Source organism: Megascapheus bottae, chromosome 18 (assembly GCF_031878675.1).
Source record: "Megascapheus bottae isolate mThoBot1 chromosome 18, mThoBot2.hap1, whole genome shotgun sequence".
NCBI classification, from domain to species: Eukaryota; Metazoa; Chordata; class Mammalia; order Rodentia; family Geomyidae; genus Megascapheus; species Megascapheus bottae.
Genome location: NC_143526.1, coordinates 48,409,978 through 48,425,753, shown reverse-complemented (window position 1 = coordinate 48,425,753; position 15,776 = coordinate 48,409,978). Strand labels below are relative to the sequence as shown.

The 15,776-nt window shown below is 46.0% G+C and overlaps 1 protein-coding gene across 1 annotated transcript in view; it reads right to left on the bottom strand.

Moving 5' to 3' along the window:
• Myt1 (myelin transcription factor 1) overlaps nt 1–15,776 on the bottom strand; it is a 74,288-nt gene that overhangs the window by 38,698 nt on the left and 19,814 nt on the right. The window contains exons 2-4 of the mRNA XM_090352679.1: nt 13,492–13,592; nt 4,877–4,931; nt 3,063–3,093 (exon numbers count right to left, since the gene is read on the bottom strand). Of these exons, the coding sequence (XP_090208805.1) occupies nt 3,063–3,093; nt 4,877–4,931 (86 nt within the window). The 5' untranslated portion in view covers nt 13,492–13,592. The remainder of the gene's footprint in view (nt 1–3,062; nt 3,094–4,876; nt 4,932–13,491; nt 13,593–15,776) is intronic.

The window sequence follows — 15,776 nt, the reverse complement described above, 5'->3', positions numbered from 1 at the left end:
ACGAGACTTAGCTAAAATCCAACATGTATGGAACTGGAAACAAGAAATCCCTTAGACACAGCAGCAGAGAAAGCATCAAACAGAAGCAAAGGGACACCCAGCCAGAGTCTCCAAAGTCTGCCATGGCAGCAGGCATCCACCTCGAGCCTCATGGTTCACCGGTCAGTACCCATGAGCACCTAGGACCACCTCAAAGCTCACGTGAGTACCCTATGAGCACATGTGAGTGCCTACGAGCACCCTGAATACATATGAACTCACACAGTAAGCACCTGTAGCACATATGGACACACGTCTATAGCAGTTGGTAAGCTCACGTGTGCATGGGTGACACACAGGAATGCCCATGAGCACAGGCTCCAGGCCTCTTGAGCTGCCTCCATCCACTCTGGGAAAAGATGGACCTGGGCTGATCCCTCCTTACCACTCAAGGTATTCACACCTGTCCACAGACACTCAACAACACTCCTGGATTTCCCAGGCTGGGTGCCTGTGCAACTGAAGTCCATGTCAGAGATACAAGGAAGCGGAACAAGTGAGGCCGCTGAGGGCCTAGTTCATAGCCCCCTCTCAGCAGGCAATTTGGATGACCCAAACACTAGCCCCAGGTATCCAGGAACTCCAGTTGAGAGAAGTCAAAGCCTAGCTTGGAGTCTCATGCTTTAGTTACCACCCTGCCAAGGGACTGACCTCCTTCCCATCCCAGGGCAAGTAGAAGACCCCCCTCCACACACACACACACACACACACACACACACACACACACACACACACACTAACCTGTCCTCTAAGCAAGAACTAGTCCAGGGCTCAAGGAAGAAGGCCCTCTGAAGAGGAGGGGCTGCTGCTGTTGCAGGACAAAGAGCTGCAGGAATAAAGGCCTGGCTGTCCAAATGATGTCTCTCAAAGACAATAACCCTAGTCCTTGGCTTAGATAGAGCCTTTCTGAGGTTGTATGGCAGCTGCTGGACCTGACCAATATGTAAATTGTTTTATCTGTCAGGGTTTCCACAGGTGCCCAGGGAAAATCATTTCCTTAGGAATTAAAGCATTAAATTCAGTGCCCAAGAGAATTCAACTGGTTTCTAGGGGCCAAAGAAACAAGACAGGGTCCTGCTGTCTCTGGACCCCTCTGCTCACCTCATAACAACAACCCTGCTGTCTCACCGGGAAGAGGTTCTTCCTACAAGCTCTGCTTGAGCCATGGGGTTATCTGGTAATGCAGTCAATGCATGCAATGTAGTTCTCACCCAAGGAGTTACAAGTCACTCATCTTCTATAGAAAGTCAAGAACATAGGGCTTCACCTAAGTGATTCTGTATGATTTTACCTAATAATCACAACTTGCACATGTAATGGAATGCTCCTCTCCTAAATGGCAACAACAAGCCCTCTGTATGTCATGCTCACTGTTCTTGCACCCACAGTGTGAACCCCACCTCATCTGCTCATCTGATCCAGTCCCATGGTAAATTAGTCCAGGGAGGGAACAAACAGCACATGCCAATGAGACGTAAATGTTTTTGCTGCAGCTGATGTGCAGTCATCTGGTATGAACTGCTCATGCACTGCAGATCATCCCCCGTGCACAGCCTGAGGACAGTAAGCATGTGTGAGCACAGAACAACTGGCATCATCTGGACAGGTGGATGAAATCCTTAGCACAGGCTCATTTTCATTTTGCTCTACACATTTGCCTATCAAAAGTAAAGACTTGGCCAGGCGTGGTGGCTCACGCCTATAATTTTAGCTACTCAGGAGGTTGAGATCTGAGGATCTCGGTTCAAAGCCAGCCCAGGCACTAAAGTATGTGAGACTCTTATCTCCAATTAATCACTAGAAAACTGGACGTGGTGCTGTGGCTCAAGGGGTAGGTGGTAGCCTTGAGTTGAAGAGCTCAGGGACAGTGCCCAGGCCCAGAGTGGCTCCATGTCCACACACACACACACACACACACACACACACACACACACACACAAAATTAAACTTACCTACAATATACAAGGCCCTAAGTTTAATCCCCACCCTACCCCAACATTCTTCTCAAAAGAAACAGAAATTTCAAAATAAATTCTTGGTAAAACATTGGACACCAATGTATTTGCCCATCAGGTGTCCCAAATTAAATGCCATCTTTCCCCTAGACTCTTTGAGAATCATATGACCTCATGACCATTGTTTCTTCAGTCCCATCAGCGGTGGCTTACCTCCAGGGAGCTGTCCTGATGCTTCAGGGACATTGTCCTGGGACATCCTGAGAATGGCAGACCAGCTGGTCTGGCTGCAGTCCATTTTTGAGCCTTTCTACATTTGACCCATGGACAGAGCTTAACCCTAAGGCTGAGTTTACACACTTCACAGACAGGACATTAACAACACCGAATTACTGGGTCTGAAACTGTCCTCTGAGGCCTTCATAGAGCCTGCGATTATCTCCCATACCCTTCCTCTTATCTCCAAATTAAACCCTAAATACTCGAGGGAAACTGCTCTTCTGTTTCACCTCTGCACAAGAATCATGGTATAAACTTTGAGGTATTCATGTTTCCCTGATTGGTAAAAACCGTCCTCTCAATCATTGCAGCATGAAGAAATTAATCTGTTCATTACTGAGTAGGAATCTACCCCTGAACAGGAAGAAGAAACATCCTAATACTGGCTAGCTGTGTCCACCAGCCCATGAGACCACCATATGCATTTTAGACCCACTGGTTCTAAAAAAAAACCTCATCTGTGGCCAAACTGAAGCATCTGCTGGATTCCACCATGAGCACCTCACTGCTGGTTTCAGGGACCTTAGCAGTAGACCAGATCCAGGCCTATCCAGCTCTGGTACCCAGAGCTTCGGTCACCACCATGAGACTAAGACGCCTTCAGTGGGGCCATTCAGAGCTAAAGAAGGACACCTGGGGTATAGATAAAAAGAGAGAGTACAAAGAGAGACATTCTGCCCAAGGAAAGAAGGGACTTCAGGGAGCAGCAAGGACATTTTATGACATTTCCAAGGTCACAGGAAAATGGGTAGTGGGTCATGCCAGGTGGGAGCAGGAAAACTTTCTTACCTGAGGTCAGTACCCGTAGTCTCTGGGAGTCCTGAGTAGGGAAAAAGAAACAGGAAAACACATGTAGGACTTAGAATTTTAAGTCCATTTCCTCAAGAATATAAACAATAAAACAACTAAGAGATTGCCAGGGACAGGAGTGTGGGAGCCTAGTGAGCTCTGAATTGCTCCTCTGGTGACTGCGCTTTCCTAACCTCCAAGATGGTGTTCCTAAAAAGAACTGCCTCCTCTGTATGTTAGGACTATGGATCTATGTAACCTATCACATCCCAGTGTTGTTTACTTATTTTAGTCTTTCAGTGTGTTTACTTGTAGATTTATAGGCACATTTTAGTTATCACAAGTGAGGGAAAGCATGCAGCCTATGTTTCTTTGACTCTGGCTTACTTTGCTTACTACTTTTCTCAAGTCTTTCCAATTCCTTATAAATGGAACAATATTACTGCCAAAGGAGGCAATGCATAGGAGTGGAGGATAAAGGCTCAAAAGCTATGTACAGATGATTATATAAAGTAATATTCTATGAAATGAACTCCAAGAAAAGGAAATGAGACATTCTTTATTTGCCATTGTTGCTGTTTTTGCTTTCTTTTGCTGTTTTCTTGGCTGTTAGTTTGTTTGTATTTGGGAGGGTGAGGGAGGGTACCTAAAAGGTGGAATAAGGGGCCTGGGGCATGTGGCCTAGTGGCAGAGTGCCTGCCTAGCAACCATGAAACCCTGGGTTCAATTTCCCAGTACCACATACACAGAAAAAGCCAGAAGTGGTGCTGTAGCCCAAGTGGTAGAGCTCTAGCCTTGAGAAAGCTCAAGGACAGTGCCCAGTCCCTGAGTCAAGACCCAGGACTGGGGGGAGAAAAGGCAGAACAAGGGGGAACAAATACAACAGTCATACTCACTAGACACCATGTGGAAAATGAACTAGATCTCTTATGGGTAAGGACAGGAGAGGAGAAATGGCTCAAAGAATGTACCCATTACACATTACCTGTTTTATGTCATTGTAACTCCTCTATATGCCAACTCTACAATAATAATATTAAAACAGAAAAAAGAACTGTCTCCTCAGGCACATGCTTGCTCTAAACCCATCCCTGAAGGACTTGCAGGATGGGCCTGATCTCTGAGTCCACAAGGCCCAGGGTGATATCTCTTTTTCTAACTGTAGATAATATCTGCTTTTGGCAGGAGACATGACCCATCAGATCCAGATAGAGATGAGGAAAGATGGGCAAGTGCTAGCCCACACACTGGGCACTGATTGCAAAGATATGCTAGGTCCAACCAGGGCAGGCAATCCCTCAGATCCTAAGAGCTCCAGGACACTCTATGGGGCATGACAGATTGCCCCTTCAGATTCGGGGAAGGGAGACAGCTCAGTAACTAGAACCCCCAGTTCTACCCCACCGTCAGTCCTACACAACACACTGCCAGGGCTCACCAGAACCAGTACTAATCTCTGGGAGGGAAAGGGCCAGTAACCAAGACTGGTAGTCTCCTTTCCAAGTTTTCTGAAAGGACTCAAAACTAAACTCTGGTGTTCCATTCCATGGAGCTGCATCTGTCTCCATATTTCCACTCTGGAAAGATCTGTCTAGGCCAAAGGACCTCAGAAGCTTCTTAGATGCTGAACCAAGGATGAAAAAAGACTAAAGAGATCTGAGACCTCCAGGGATTCCATGTAGGAAAGAGGCTACCAAGAAACTGTATTTGTGATGGGTTTGCTTCCTTGAGAACAGTTGAGCAGATTGGCATTGACAACTCAAGATAAAACAGCTAGTAAGATAGGGACTCGAGCCAAACCAGACAGCACTTACCTCGGAGGGCCTTTGAGCGTGTGCGAGCTCGCTTGTCATCATTTTCTAAGCTCATCTGCAAGCAAATAACAACTTACATGTTAACAAGACATCCAAGTCAGCATTTGCCACTTGTCCAAAACTATTAGGGACATTTGCAGACCAGAAACCTTGAAACTGCTACATGATAGAGTTGGAAAGACACTGGAACTCATAGGCACAGGCAAAAAAAATCCTGAACAGAATCCCATGGTCACAACAGATTGGAGAGAGACTTGATAAATGGAACTACCTAAAAATAAAAAGTTTCTGCACAGATAAAAGCATAGCCACTAAAGTAGAAAGACAGCCAACCAACTGGGAAAAGATATTTACCAATAATACATCAGACACATGCTTAATATCCAGTATCTACAGGGAACTCAAGAAACTAATCCCCCCCCCAAACCCAACAAACAAATCACTAAATGGCCAAGGGAACTAAAGAGAAACTTATCAAAAGAAGAAGCTAAAATGGCAGAAAAATATATGAGAAAATGCTCATCAACCATAGTCATAAAGGAAATGCAAATAAAAACAACTCCAAGATACCATCTTACCCTAATTAGAATGGCCAAGATTCTGAACTGAGACAATGACAAATGCTGGCAGGGTTATGGAGAAAGAGGAACCCTACTGCACTGCTGATAGGAATGTAAACAAGTTCAGTCACGCTGAAAAGCAGTTTGGAGGTTTCTTAAAGAACTGAAAATATACCTTCCCTACAATCGTGCCATACCACTCCTGGGCATCTATCCTGAACATCGTAACCCAGGATATGATAAGGACACCTGTTTAGCTATGTGCATCGCTGCACTATTCCCAACAGCCAAGTGATGGAAACAATTCAGATGCCCTACTGTAGATGAATGGATACAAAAAATGTGATATATATACATACACACACACACACACACACACACACACACACACACACACACACACACAAGAATTCTACATAGCCAACAGACAAAATAAAATAATGGCATTCACTGGGAAGTAGATGAAGCTAGAGCGAATCATGTTGTGTGAGATAAGTCAAGACCAAAGTAACAAAAGGTGCATGGTATCCTTAATATGTGGCTATTAGATCCAAACAGTACAAGAGTGAGAACTCAATATTTGCATACCCAATACTATGGACAAGGTACTGGAAATATAAACACAACTATATAGACTTAAAAATTTATGACTCTATAGATTAATATGTATCTATGACATACAAACCCTCAACCTAATTTTAATTATGTTCTAAAATCTAAGTGCCAGTAATTATATGTAGATTCCCTTCTTGAATACTTGTTTGTTGAATATGTCATTTGAAATATGATGTAAAATTAATGTCAATAAATTCTAAAAAAGGAAAAGATTAAAAAAAAAAAAAAAAAAAAAGAACTATGGGCCGGGAGTTTGGCCTAGTGGTAGAGTGCTTGCCTAGCATGCACGAAGACCCAGGTTCAATTCCTCGGTACCATATACATAGAAAAAAAGCCAGAAGTGGTGCTGAGGCTCAAGTGGTAGAGCTCTAGCCTTGAGAAAGCCCAAGGACAGTGCTCAGGCCCTGAGCTCAAGCCCAGGACTGGCAAAAAAAAAAAAAAACCTCTATACTACTGGGCCCAGGAGTTTCGCCTAGTGGTAGAGTGCTTGCCTAGCATGCATGAAGACCGGGTTCAATTCCTTGGTACCACATACTTAGAAAAAGCCAGAAGTGGTGCTGAGGCTCAAGTGGTAGAGCTCTTGCCTTGAGAAAAAAAAACAAGGACAGTGCTCAGGCCCTGAGCTTAAGCCCAGGACTGGCAAAAAAAAAAAAAAAAAAGAACTATTATGGACATTTGACTAAAGCTCTGACATGAAGCTAAAATCATTACCCAGAATGACAAGGGTGGATCCAGGAATAGCAGGTTAGACAGGTATGGGAGGGGGGCCGGGAGTGTGGCCTAGTGGTAGAGTGCTTGCCTAGCATTCATGAAGCCCTGGGTTCAATTCCTCAGTACCACATACTCAGAAAAAGCTAGAAATGGTGCTATGGATCAAGTGGCAGAGCTTTAGCCTTGGACAAAAAGTGCCCAAGGACAGTGCCCAGGCTCCAAGTCCAAGCCCCAGGATTGGCAAAAAGAAAAAGGGAAAAAAAGAAAAGCATGGGAAGGAATGCCTAGAAGAGAGCACTAGGCACCAAGATATGCTCCATACATATCTCTCAGCCTCTCCGTCCCAGGTTCATAGTGCCCATAAAAGCCAAAGCCCAGCTGGGTTCTGATGATTCATGACTTAATTCTAGATATTCAGGAGGATGAGCTCTGAGGATTTCAATTCAAAGTCAGAATGAACAGAAAATGTCATAAGACTCCTATCTCTAATCAGCAATCTAGCTGAAGTGAAAGTATGACTCAGGTGTTAGAGTGCCAGCCTTGAACAGAAGAGCTAAGCAAAAGTAACAAGGCCCTCATTTCAACCTGTAGTGCACGCAGGTACACGGGATTTGCACATGCACATCCACGCACAAAGTCAAAGCGCAGGACCTTCCCTGCTCATTGAAAGAATGATGTTTTTCTTATTTTTGTTTTTTGTTTTGCCAGTCCTTGGCTTGGGCTCATGGCCTGAGCACTGTCCTTGGACTTTCTCAAGGCTAGAGCTCTACCACTTGAGTCACAGCACCACTTCTGGCTTTTTCTATGTATGTGGTACCAAGGAATCAAACCCGGGTCTTCATGCATGCTTGGCAAGCACTCTACCATTAGGCCAAACTCCTGGCTCATTGAGAAAGTGTTTTATAATACCAGAGGCTCTTGGCACAACACTGATCACCTAGCTAGGAAAGTGCTGAGGCACAGGGTAAGTTGTCTGCCACAAATTCGGCTGCCAAGAATGGAGCTGGATCAACCCAACACGTCCCAGGGCTTGGCTTTCCCCAGGCCTTGACTTCCCACACATATGGATGTTAGTGCCTCAGCACACTAGGGTAACTCACTTGGAAACTGGCAGCTGGGGCAGTCTTAGCTCATGTGTTCTCTGGCTTCCCAGGTCAGGTTCTCACTGCCCTGTACAGCTACACTGCCCAAACCCAGTAAAGACTCCACACTTCTGTTTTCTCTAAACCTAAGAGGCTTTCACGCAGATGCTACCCACAACATGGTCCTTCAAGAGGGTTAGGGGAGAGCCCTTAGAGGGGTAACGGTCACAGAAAGGACATGCTTGAGAATGAGGGTTCCCAAGTACTAGGGCTCCTCAAAAAAATCCTACTCCTATGTCTCCATGATAAATTTAGAGAAACAGAAAGCCCTAGTGCCCTGTGGGGGTGCAGAAGAATCTCTAAGGGAGTCTGAGGGCCCAGTGGGCACCTGGAGAAGAGTGGTATACCTGGGCTTTACCATGTGTCCCTATGGTCATGGAGGAAGTGAGACAAATCCACACCTGGGACAGACTACTAACACCTTAACACCCAGCTCCATATGGAAGGTTGACAAAGGGAAAGCATGAAAGAAAAGAAAAGAGGAAAGCAAAGTGAAACCCAGAATCTCGATCTCAAGTAAACTTTGGTTCCTAAAAGCCAACAAGAGATAAACCTATATGTTAACATCTGGGAAGAAAGAAATGGAATTCCTCTAGTTAGGTGAACTTTGCAAAAGTGAACTTTGCAAACTTTGCAGTACATAACATACCATGATTTAAGTGACTTGTTAATGAAAAAAATCAGAATCTGAGTAATTTATGCAACCTGTCTACAGAGTAGTGCCTTAAACCATGCATTTACTAAAATCTTCCCATAGAACAGAAGACAATTACTATAATTTTTAAAGTAGAGGTTCCCCCATGAACCAATGGCTCATATTTAAAATGAAGAGAGAAGCAACTATCAAAAAGGACGTCATATGTCAACAGCACTGAGCTTGTGAGCAGAGTCCATAAGAACTGTACAACAGAGCTGGTACATTTGATTTGCCTCAAGCTTATACTGAGTAGAAATGTGATCTACAGCTTGCTCTCCCTCTCTCTCTCCCTCCCTCCCTCATTTTTCCCTATCATTTTCCCAAGGAAATTGGCAAGCAATTCGGCTAAGTTAAAGAGTGCCAACTAGCTAGGTGGCTCATACCTATAATCCCACCTACTCAGGAGGCTGAGATCTGAGGGTCATGGCTCACAATCAGGGCAGGAAATTCTGTTAGACTCTTGTCTCCAATCGACCCCCAGAAAGCTGGAAGTGGTGCTGTGGTTCACAGTGGTAGAAGGATAAAGCTCAGGGACAATACCTCAGAGGACTTGGGGGGAGGTGATGGACAGGGGAACTTTACTTGTTAGAAGCACAAACACAGTGACTATTTTGGGCAAAAACCTCAATGACTTTTCACCTTAAAGGAGAAAGGGCTTCTTTGTGGAGATAAACCAAGATAAACCAAACTCACACCCTAAAGCACCCAAGTTCCTCACTGTGGAGCCAGCAATCTCACTCAAGAGCAACATCTGAGACTGGTAAGTCCCTTTCCCATCAAGTAAGAGGCCCGATTTTCAATCCTCAGAACATCAAAAAGCAAAAAGATCATATCTTCTCTCTAACACCAACTTCACACTGCCACCCAAGCCACATCTCACAGCTTTACTATTTCCATACTTTTACCTTCTGCAGGAAACTGTGAGAGGGAGAGAGATTCACAAATGCAAACACTGTGTTTTGCCCCATCTATTAGAGAATTATCTCTCCATCCCTCCACTCGACTTGTTGTGTGTGGATGTGTGTTAGCTAAGTCAAGCCCAATCATGTAAGCTCTTTTCAAACAAATGCAGACTCTCACAATAGCCAGCTCCTCATCAGACACATCTGCATAGTGTTCCCGCTAAAACTGGGTTTCCTCAGTTGGACCTTTACAAATTCAGGAGACAAAAGTAAAGAAAAAAATTTTCAAAAACTTGCAGATTTCTCTTAATTCTGTCAGTTGTCTGAAGACTACCCTCAAAGTGCTGCACAGCCAAAACCAACAACTCATGTCTTGTCTTTGAAATCCATACACTTGTGAGCGGGGAGCACGGCCTAGTGGTGGAGCGCTCACCTACCATGCACTTGTGAGCTGGGAGTGTGGCCTAGTGGTGGAGGGCTTGCCTAGCATGCACTTGTGAGCTAGGAGTGTGGCCTAGTGGTGGAGTGCTTGCCTAGCATACACTTGTGAGCTGGGAGTGTGGCCTAGTGGTGGAGGGCTCGCCTAGCATGCACGAAGACCCAGGTTCGATTCCTTGGTACCACATACATAGAAAAAAGCCGGAAGTGGTGCTGAGGCTCAAGTAGTAGAGCTCTAGCCTTGAGAAAACCCAAAGACAATGCTCGGGCCCTGAGTTCAAGCCCAGGATTGGTAGGAAAAAAAAAAAGAAAGAAAGAAAAAAGGAGCCAAAGAAGATAAAATGGGAAAGAGGTAGGAGGCAACTTGGGTGAAGAGGGAAGACAGCTGGTTATCTTCCATGCTGACTGGCTTGGTAGGCCTCATTTGGTTCAGGGAGGAGAGAAACAAAATAGTTCACCTAGTCTGCTTCTCTACTGTGTGCACCTCTCCCGTCATTGCTGGGAAGCCCTGACAGGGAGCGGTATTAACTTGTTCAGGTCCAGACTCACCACTAGGGTAGAGCTCAAAGAGTTTCCAACAAAGTTCAAGTGCTTGTCTTGCTTTCCCTTACAAGCATCTTAGTCGGATCCCTCACCCATCTGCATCCCACCTGTGTGGCTTTCCAAATGCTCTTTTCTTTGGAGCATGCACTCTAACCCATGTCAGCTTGCAGAGCCATTAAACCAGGTAGACGTTCTGCTTCCTCAGAAGCTCAACACCTATCCTACTTCCCATTTTCTAAATCTCTGAGGCCAAATTATGTGTTCTACACCCCTGTACCTGATGGGAAGACATCATAGCACCTTCCAGTTCCCTGTGGTGATGCTCTGTGCTGCTTTGGAAGATGTCTAACTGTATCTGAAATTCTCCTGACAACCTGCCCTTTGTACAATCTGCTTGCAGCTGGATAGATGGGCCTCCTCCTTGGGTATAGAAATAGAATAGATACCCCATAAGACATTATTTAACATATCTTAGGATGAGGGGGATCTCCTAACAGTTCTAAGCATGATATCTTGACTTTTCCAACCTCAAAATTAAAATTATGACTACAATGGACATTCTGATGGGGCAGCAGCCATCTGCATCTTTCTGCCTAAAATCTCTTTTTGCTTTTTATCCTTCTTGAGACAGTTTTGTTATGTATCTCACATTTATCTTGAACTTTCTATGTAACCCAGGCTGGCCTGGAACTCACAATCTTCCTGACTGCTAGAATTATAGATACTCAGCCATGGGTAGAACTGCAATCCACCCAGGGTAAAACTGAGCAATATCACATGGGGTGTCCAGAAAGGCCCCACACAGTGACACCTCCCTCCCCTGCAGCACCTACCTCTTCCTAGTTGTTCTTGGCTGAGGCTTCCATGGGGCAAGAAGAAGTACTGATTGAACACTATGCCTTTGACTTTCTCGTTTCAAATTCTAGTCATTCACTGACTATTGTCAGACTTAAGGACCAAAAGTTTATTCTTCCAGAAAAGGGTTCAAGGAATGTCATTCATGCCTGTACTTTCCCTACTGACACCACCTTTCCTGTCAGTCCCTACAAGCCGTACGGAGCTGTCTCCTTCCCTGGTGCTGCACGGAGGGGCATGTGGGGGTCGTGGACATCTCCTGCCCAAGCTCAGTTGCTATCTCATCCTCCTCCCTGGACCCTTATCTCACTCACCTTCCATCTTAAGCCTTTCTCAGGCTCCCTATCAAAATAGACCAACCTGTGCCACTCTTCAGTCCTGGGTCACTGGCCTATTCTAGTCTCCCTCCTTCCCTGAACCATTCTTCACCTTAGCTTTCTGCTCAGAATAGTAAATTCAGGCCATACATACACAGAACAGGAAAGTGGCTCACAAATGGGTCTGTTTTAAAGCAGCCAGTGCTACCAAGATCACCTAAGACCATTCCCACACTTATTCATGGCACTTGCATTTTGGACAGTCGTGTATTACAGATAACAAGTTTCACACCCTGAGTTTGTCATTCGTAGGCCATTGGGAAGGCCAACCCTGCAGGACGCTGGGCATCACTTAATGCTTTCCCCAGATCTCCTGGCCTCAGATTAGGTTACATCCATGGCCACATGATCCACTCTGGGAACTCTACAGGCTGGGGAGGCTGAGGGGAATGAGGCCAAAACTCAATGATCAAGATGGATAATATTTACATGTAATGTTTTTAAAAATCAACCATCATGTAAATAAAATTCATAAAGGCTAAATACCACAATTCCAGACAAAGGCAATATCAGCATCCTTCATACCTAAAGCTCAAACATGAGCTCAAAAAACATGGATAGCCCAACAGAACCAAAATGAGTGGGAAGCCTAGCAAGGCAGCCATAACATTTTCATCACCAGATTCAAAACAAAAATGTTGAACTTTGGCAATAACATGCAGGCACTTTGAAAATAGTTCATAACCAGGTGATGGTGTCACACACCTGTAATCCTAGCTACTTAGGGAGCTGATGTTTGAGGATTGCCGTTCAAACCAGCCTGGGCTGAGCGGCCTGTGAGACTTTATCTCCAATAAACTACTGAAAAAAGCAGGAAGTGGAGCTGTGGCTCAAGCAATAGAGTGCTAGCCTTAAACACAAAGGCTCAGAATCAGCATGCAGACTCCACAACTGGCAAACTGTGCAACCAGCACAAAAATTGTGTGTGTGTGCATGTGCATGTGTGTGCGCACGCGTGTGTGCGCGCATGTGTGTGCGTGTGTGTGCACGTGTGTGTGCGTGTGTGCGTGTGCACGTGCGCGTGTGTGTGTGCGTGTGCACATGTGTGCGTGTGCTGTGCGTGTGCGCGTGCGTGCGTGTGCGTGCATGCGTGCATGTGCGTGTGTGTGCGTGTGCATGTGCGCGTGCGTGCATGTGCGTGCATGCGTGTGTGTGTGTGTGCGTGTGTGTGCGTGTGCACGCGCGTGCGTGCGTGTGCACGTGTGCGCATGTGTGCATGTGCGTGTGTGTGCATGTGCACGCGCGCGTGCGTGTGTGTGCACGTGTGTGTGTGTGTGTGTGTGTAGTCTCAAAATGTATAGGATCACTGCCTGCAACTGTGCTATCTGTACCTGCTGGCCTCGCCTCACAGTGGCTGATAGCCTTAATGAAGAGCTTTAACACAAAGGTTGAAAGGTCACCATCAGATCTCTAGAAAGGGCTGCACATGCTCTGTTGTATTTAGGAAGATAAAAATAAACAGAGAGAGCTGACCTCATCAGTTCCTCCCGCAGAGTCCACAGGCCAAGGCAGAAAGTGCAGAGAAGAGGTTTGGCGGCGTAGCCTAGAGCACACGTACCAGCATAAGCCAGGGAAGGGAAGGGCTGAAAAGTGAGACTGTACTGCCACATGCTAATTCTACTCTATCTGTTCTGATCCCTCTCGTTTTAAAATAACTGGGTGGTAGACGGCCCCATCTCCCATTCACCCTGTCCAGGTTCTGATAGCCGTCCTCTCCACACTCACGTCTAGGACTATGAAGTTGGCATGGGCAGCATGTGGGGTGAGGCCGTCACCTTGCTGGGTTGGTCCAGGAGATTTCTTGAGGTCGTGCAACTGCTGGCCTTGTCTCTGTGTGTCCACCTCTGGGTCAGCAGTTTGCCCCGGAACTCATTTTCTGAAGATTTTTAAAAGATACAGGGTCAGAAAAGGATAGCCTGATGCATGCTAACCAGGTAGGTTCAAGAAAAGGAAGAAACGGGACATTTTTAACCAGCACATTTTCAGAATCCACCAGAAAAGCAAGCAAGGTTTTGCCTTGGTTATGGCCAAAGTTATGGCCAAGGACAAAAGGAAATCCCTCTGGTGTTAGAAAGAGCCTTTGCATAGTTCCCCAACTCTGGCATTGACTCCACAGAACATGTGTCAGAGGAATGCAGACATCTACACACAGCATTCCAGCCACAGACACTGGGGCAAGCCAAGTAAGAATCTCCTCAAGAAAACCTGTGCTGAGACTGACAAGTAAATTATTGTTAAAACTATGCCCTTGTTTCCCTATTGCACGGAAAGGAATGTGCAGACCAGACCTACCTGCACAGAAAAAGGAAGGAATAAAGGAATGAGGGAAGGGAGGGAGAGAGGGAAGGAGGGAGGAAAGGAAGAAGAGGAGAGGAAAGGAAAGAGAAGGAAGGAAGGAAGGAAGGAAGGAAGGAAGGAAGGAAGGAAGGAAGGAAGGAAGGAAGGAAGGGACAAAAGGAAATCAAGAGAGACAGAAAGGAAGTTGAGAAAGGGAGGGAGGGAAGGAAGGGAGGAGGAAAGGGGAGGAGTGGAAGGAAACAAAGGAGAGGAAAGGAAAAAGAAAGAGAGGAAGGAAGGGAGGAAGAGAGGGAGGGAGGGAGGTTAGCCAGACATGGTGGTACAGGTCTATAATTCCAACACGCAGAAAGCTGAGGCAGAAGCAAATTCAAGGAGAACTAGCTAAGCAACATAAACTGTTTTTGTTTTGTTTTGAAAGGATGGAGAGAGAAGGAGGACTAAGGAAAAGAAGAGCACGTTGCTTCACTCAGCTTCCTTGGAGCCCATTGATTAAGGAAAGTAAAGTCCACCTGGTGGCCCCAATCAGCTCTGCTGACACCGGCCACTCCCAAGAATGCATGAGGGTCCTCCTCCACTATTGCCATTGCCTTTTTTCTGTTCTTTCTCTCCCTATGTTCTCCTTCTCCAAAGCAGTGCTTCCAGTTAATATTTAATTTCCCACATAAATTCACATGTCTCAGCAGAGGCTGAGTGCATCAGCTGGACATGACAAAGAAATGCATTGTGTACCTATTCCCTTCACGTCACTCTCTGTCTCCATGACAACCTGCTTTCTACAACTGCTAGTTTCAAAGGAAGGTCATTAGTAACCAACAATAAAAACAGGAAATGAATATTCCTGCATTCTGCTCTCTGCTTCTCCTTGGAAGTGAAGTTGGATTCTGCTGCAGGCAGATCCGGCACACTGTTGTCATAAACGTAATTTTTTTCTTTCCCCTGTGTCTTTGGTATACGTCCCCAGCTGCTGCCTTCCTCTAGAATGCCATCATTCCTGGCCCCTCGTAGTCCTATGGCTTAGCAATAGCATCCTCTTGTTACTTGAGAATGCCTCTATCCCATTGAAGGGTTCAGATTCCCTGTGGGAACCAAGACTCATAGGAACCTCAATAATAAAGACCTGGCTCCTCCACAGCACAGCTGTGCTTATCCCTTTTCAAGGAGAATCACTACTAGAAGCCCAGGACCATGAGCTGGCCACTTAGGTCCATACCAGGACCTGCATACGGCCAGACCCTGCCCCATGGATTTAGCATGCTCCGCGCTGGACAAGAGCCTCCTGTTTAGATGCTCTGCAAGACATGCGCCCTACAAAGCTGCACTGCTACGTGGACACGTAATGGGATAGTCAAGGGCCCCCGAAGCTCATGGCCACCTGCTCCCTGAGACTTGCTGCCCCCTAACGTTTAGAGAGCTGCTTGGTGGTTGAGGGGAACGCGTGGGAAGAGATTTCCATCAGGAATCTGGCTGAGGAGATTTTGGTCAAAATAAGACCACATTTGGAGTGCTTGAGTTTCTAATTCGTCCATCTGCATCTATACAGAGGCCCTGCACCCTAAGTGTGCCTCAAGTAATGAGCCACTCAGAAACAGCTCTCAGTAGCCAGGATTGTGGCACTGACTGTGATCCCTTGCCTGCTGAATTGGCCCCCATGTTTGTCACCACGTCAGTCCCAGGTTCATGGTTATGGGACTCTAGTAGGCAGATATGCTAAGCAGAGCAATGAGGACATGCCAGAAGGGAAGCTTTCTTCTCCACTTAGCCA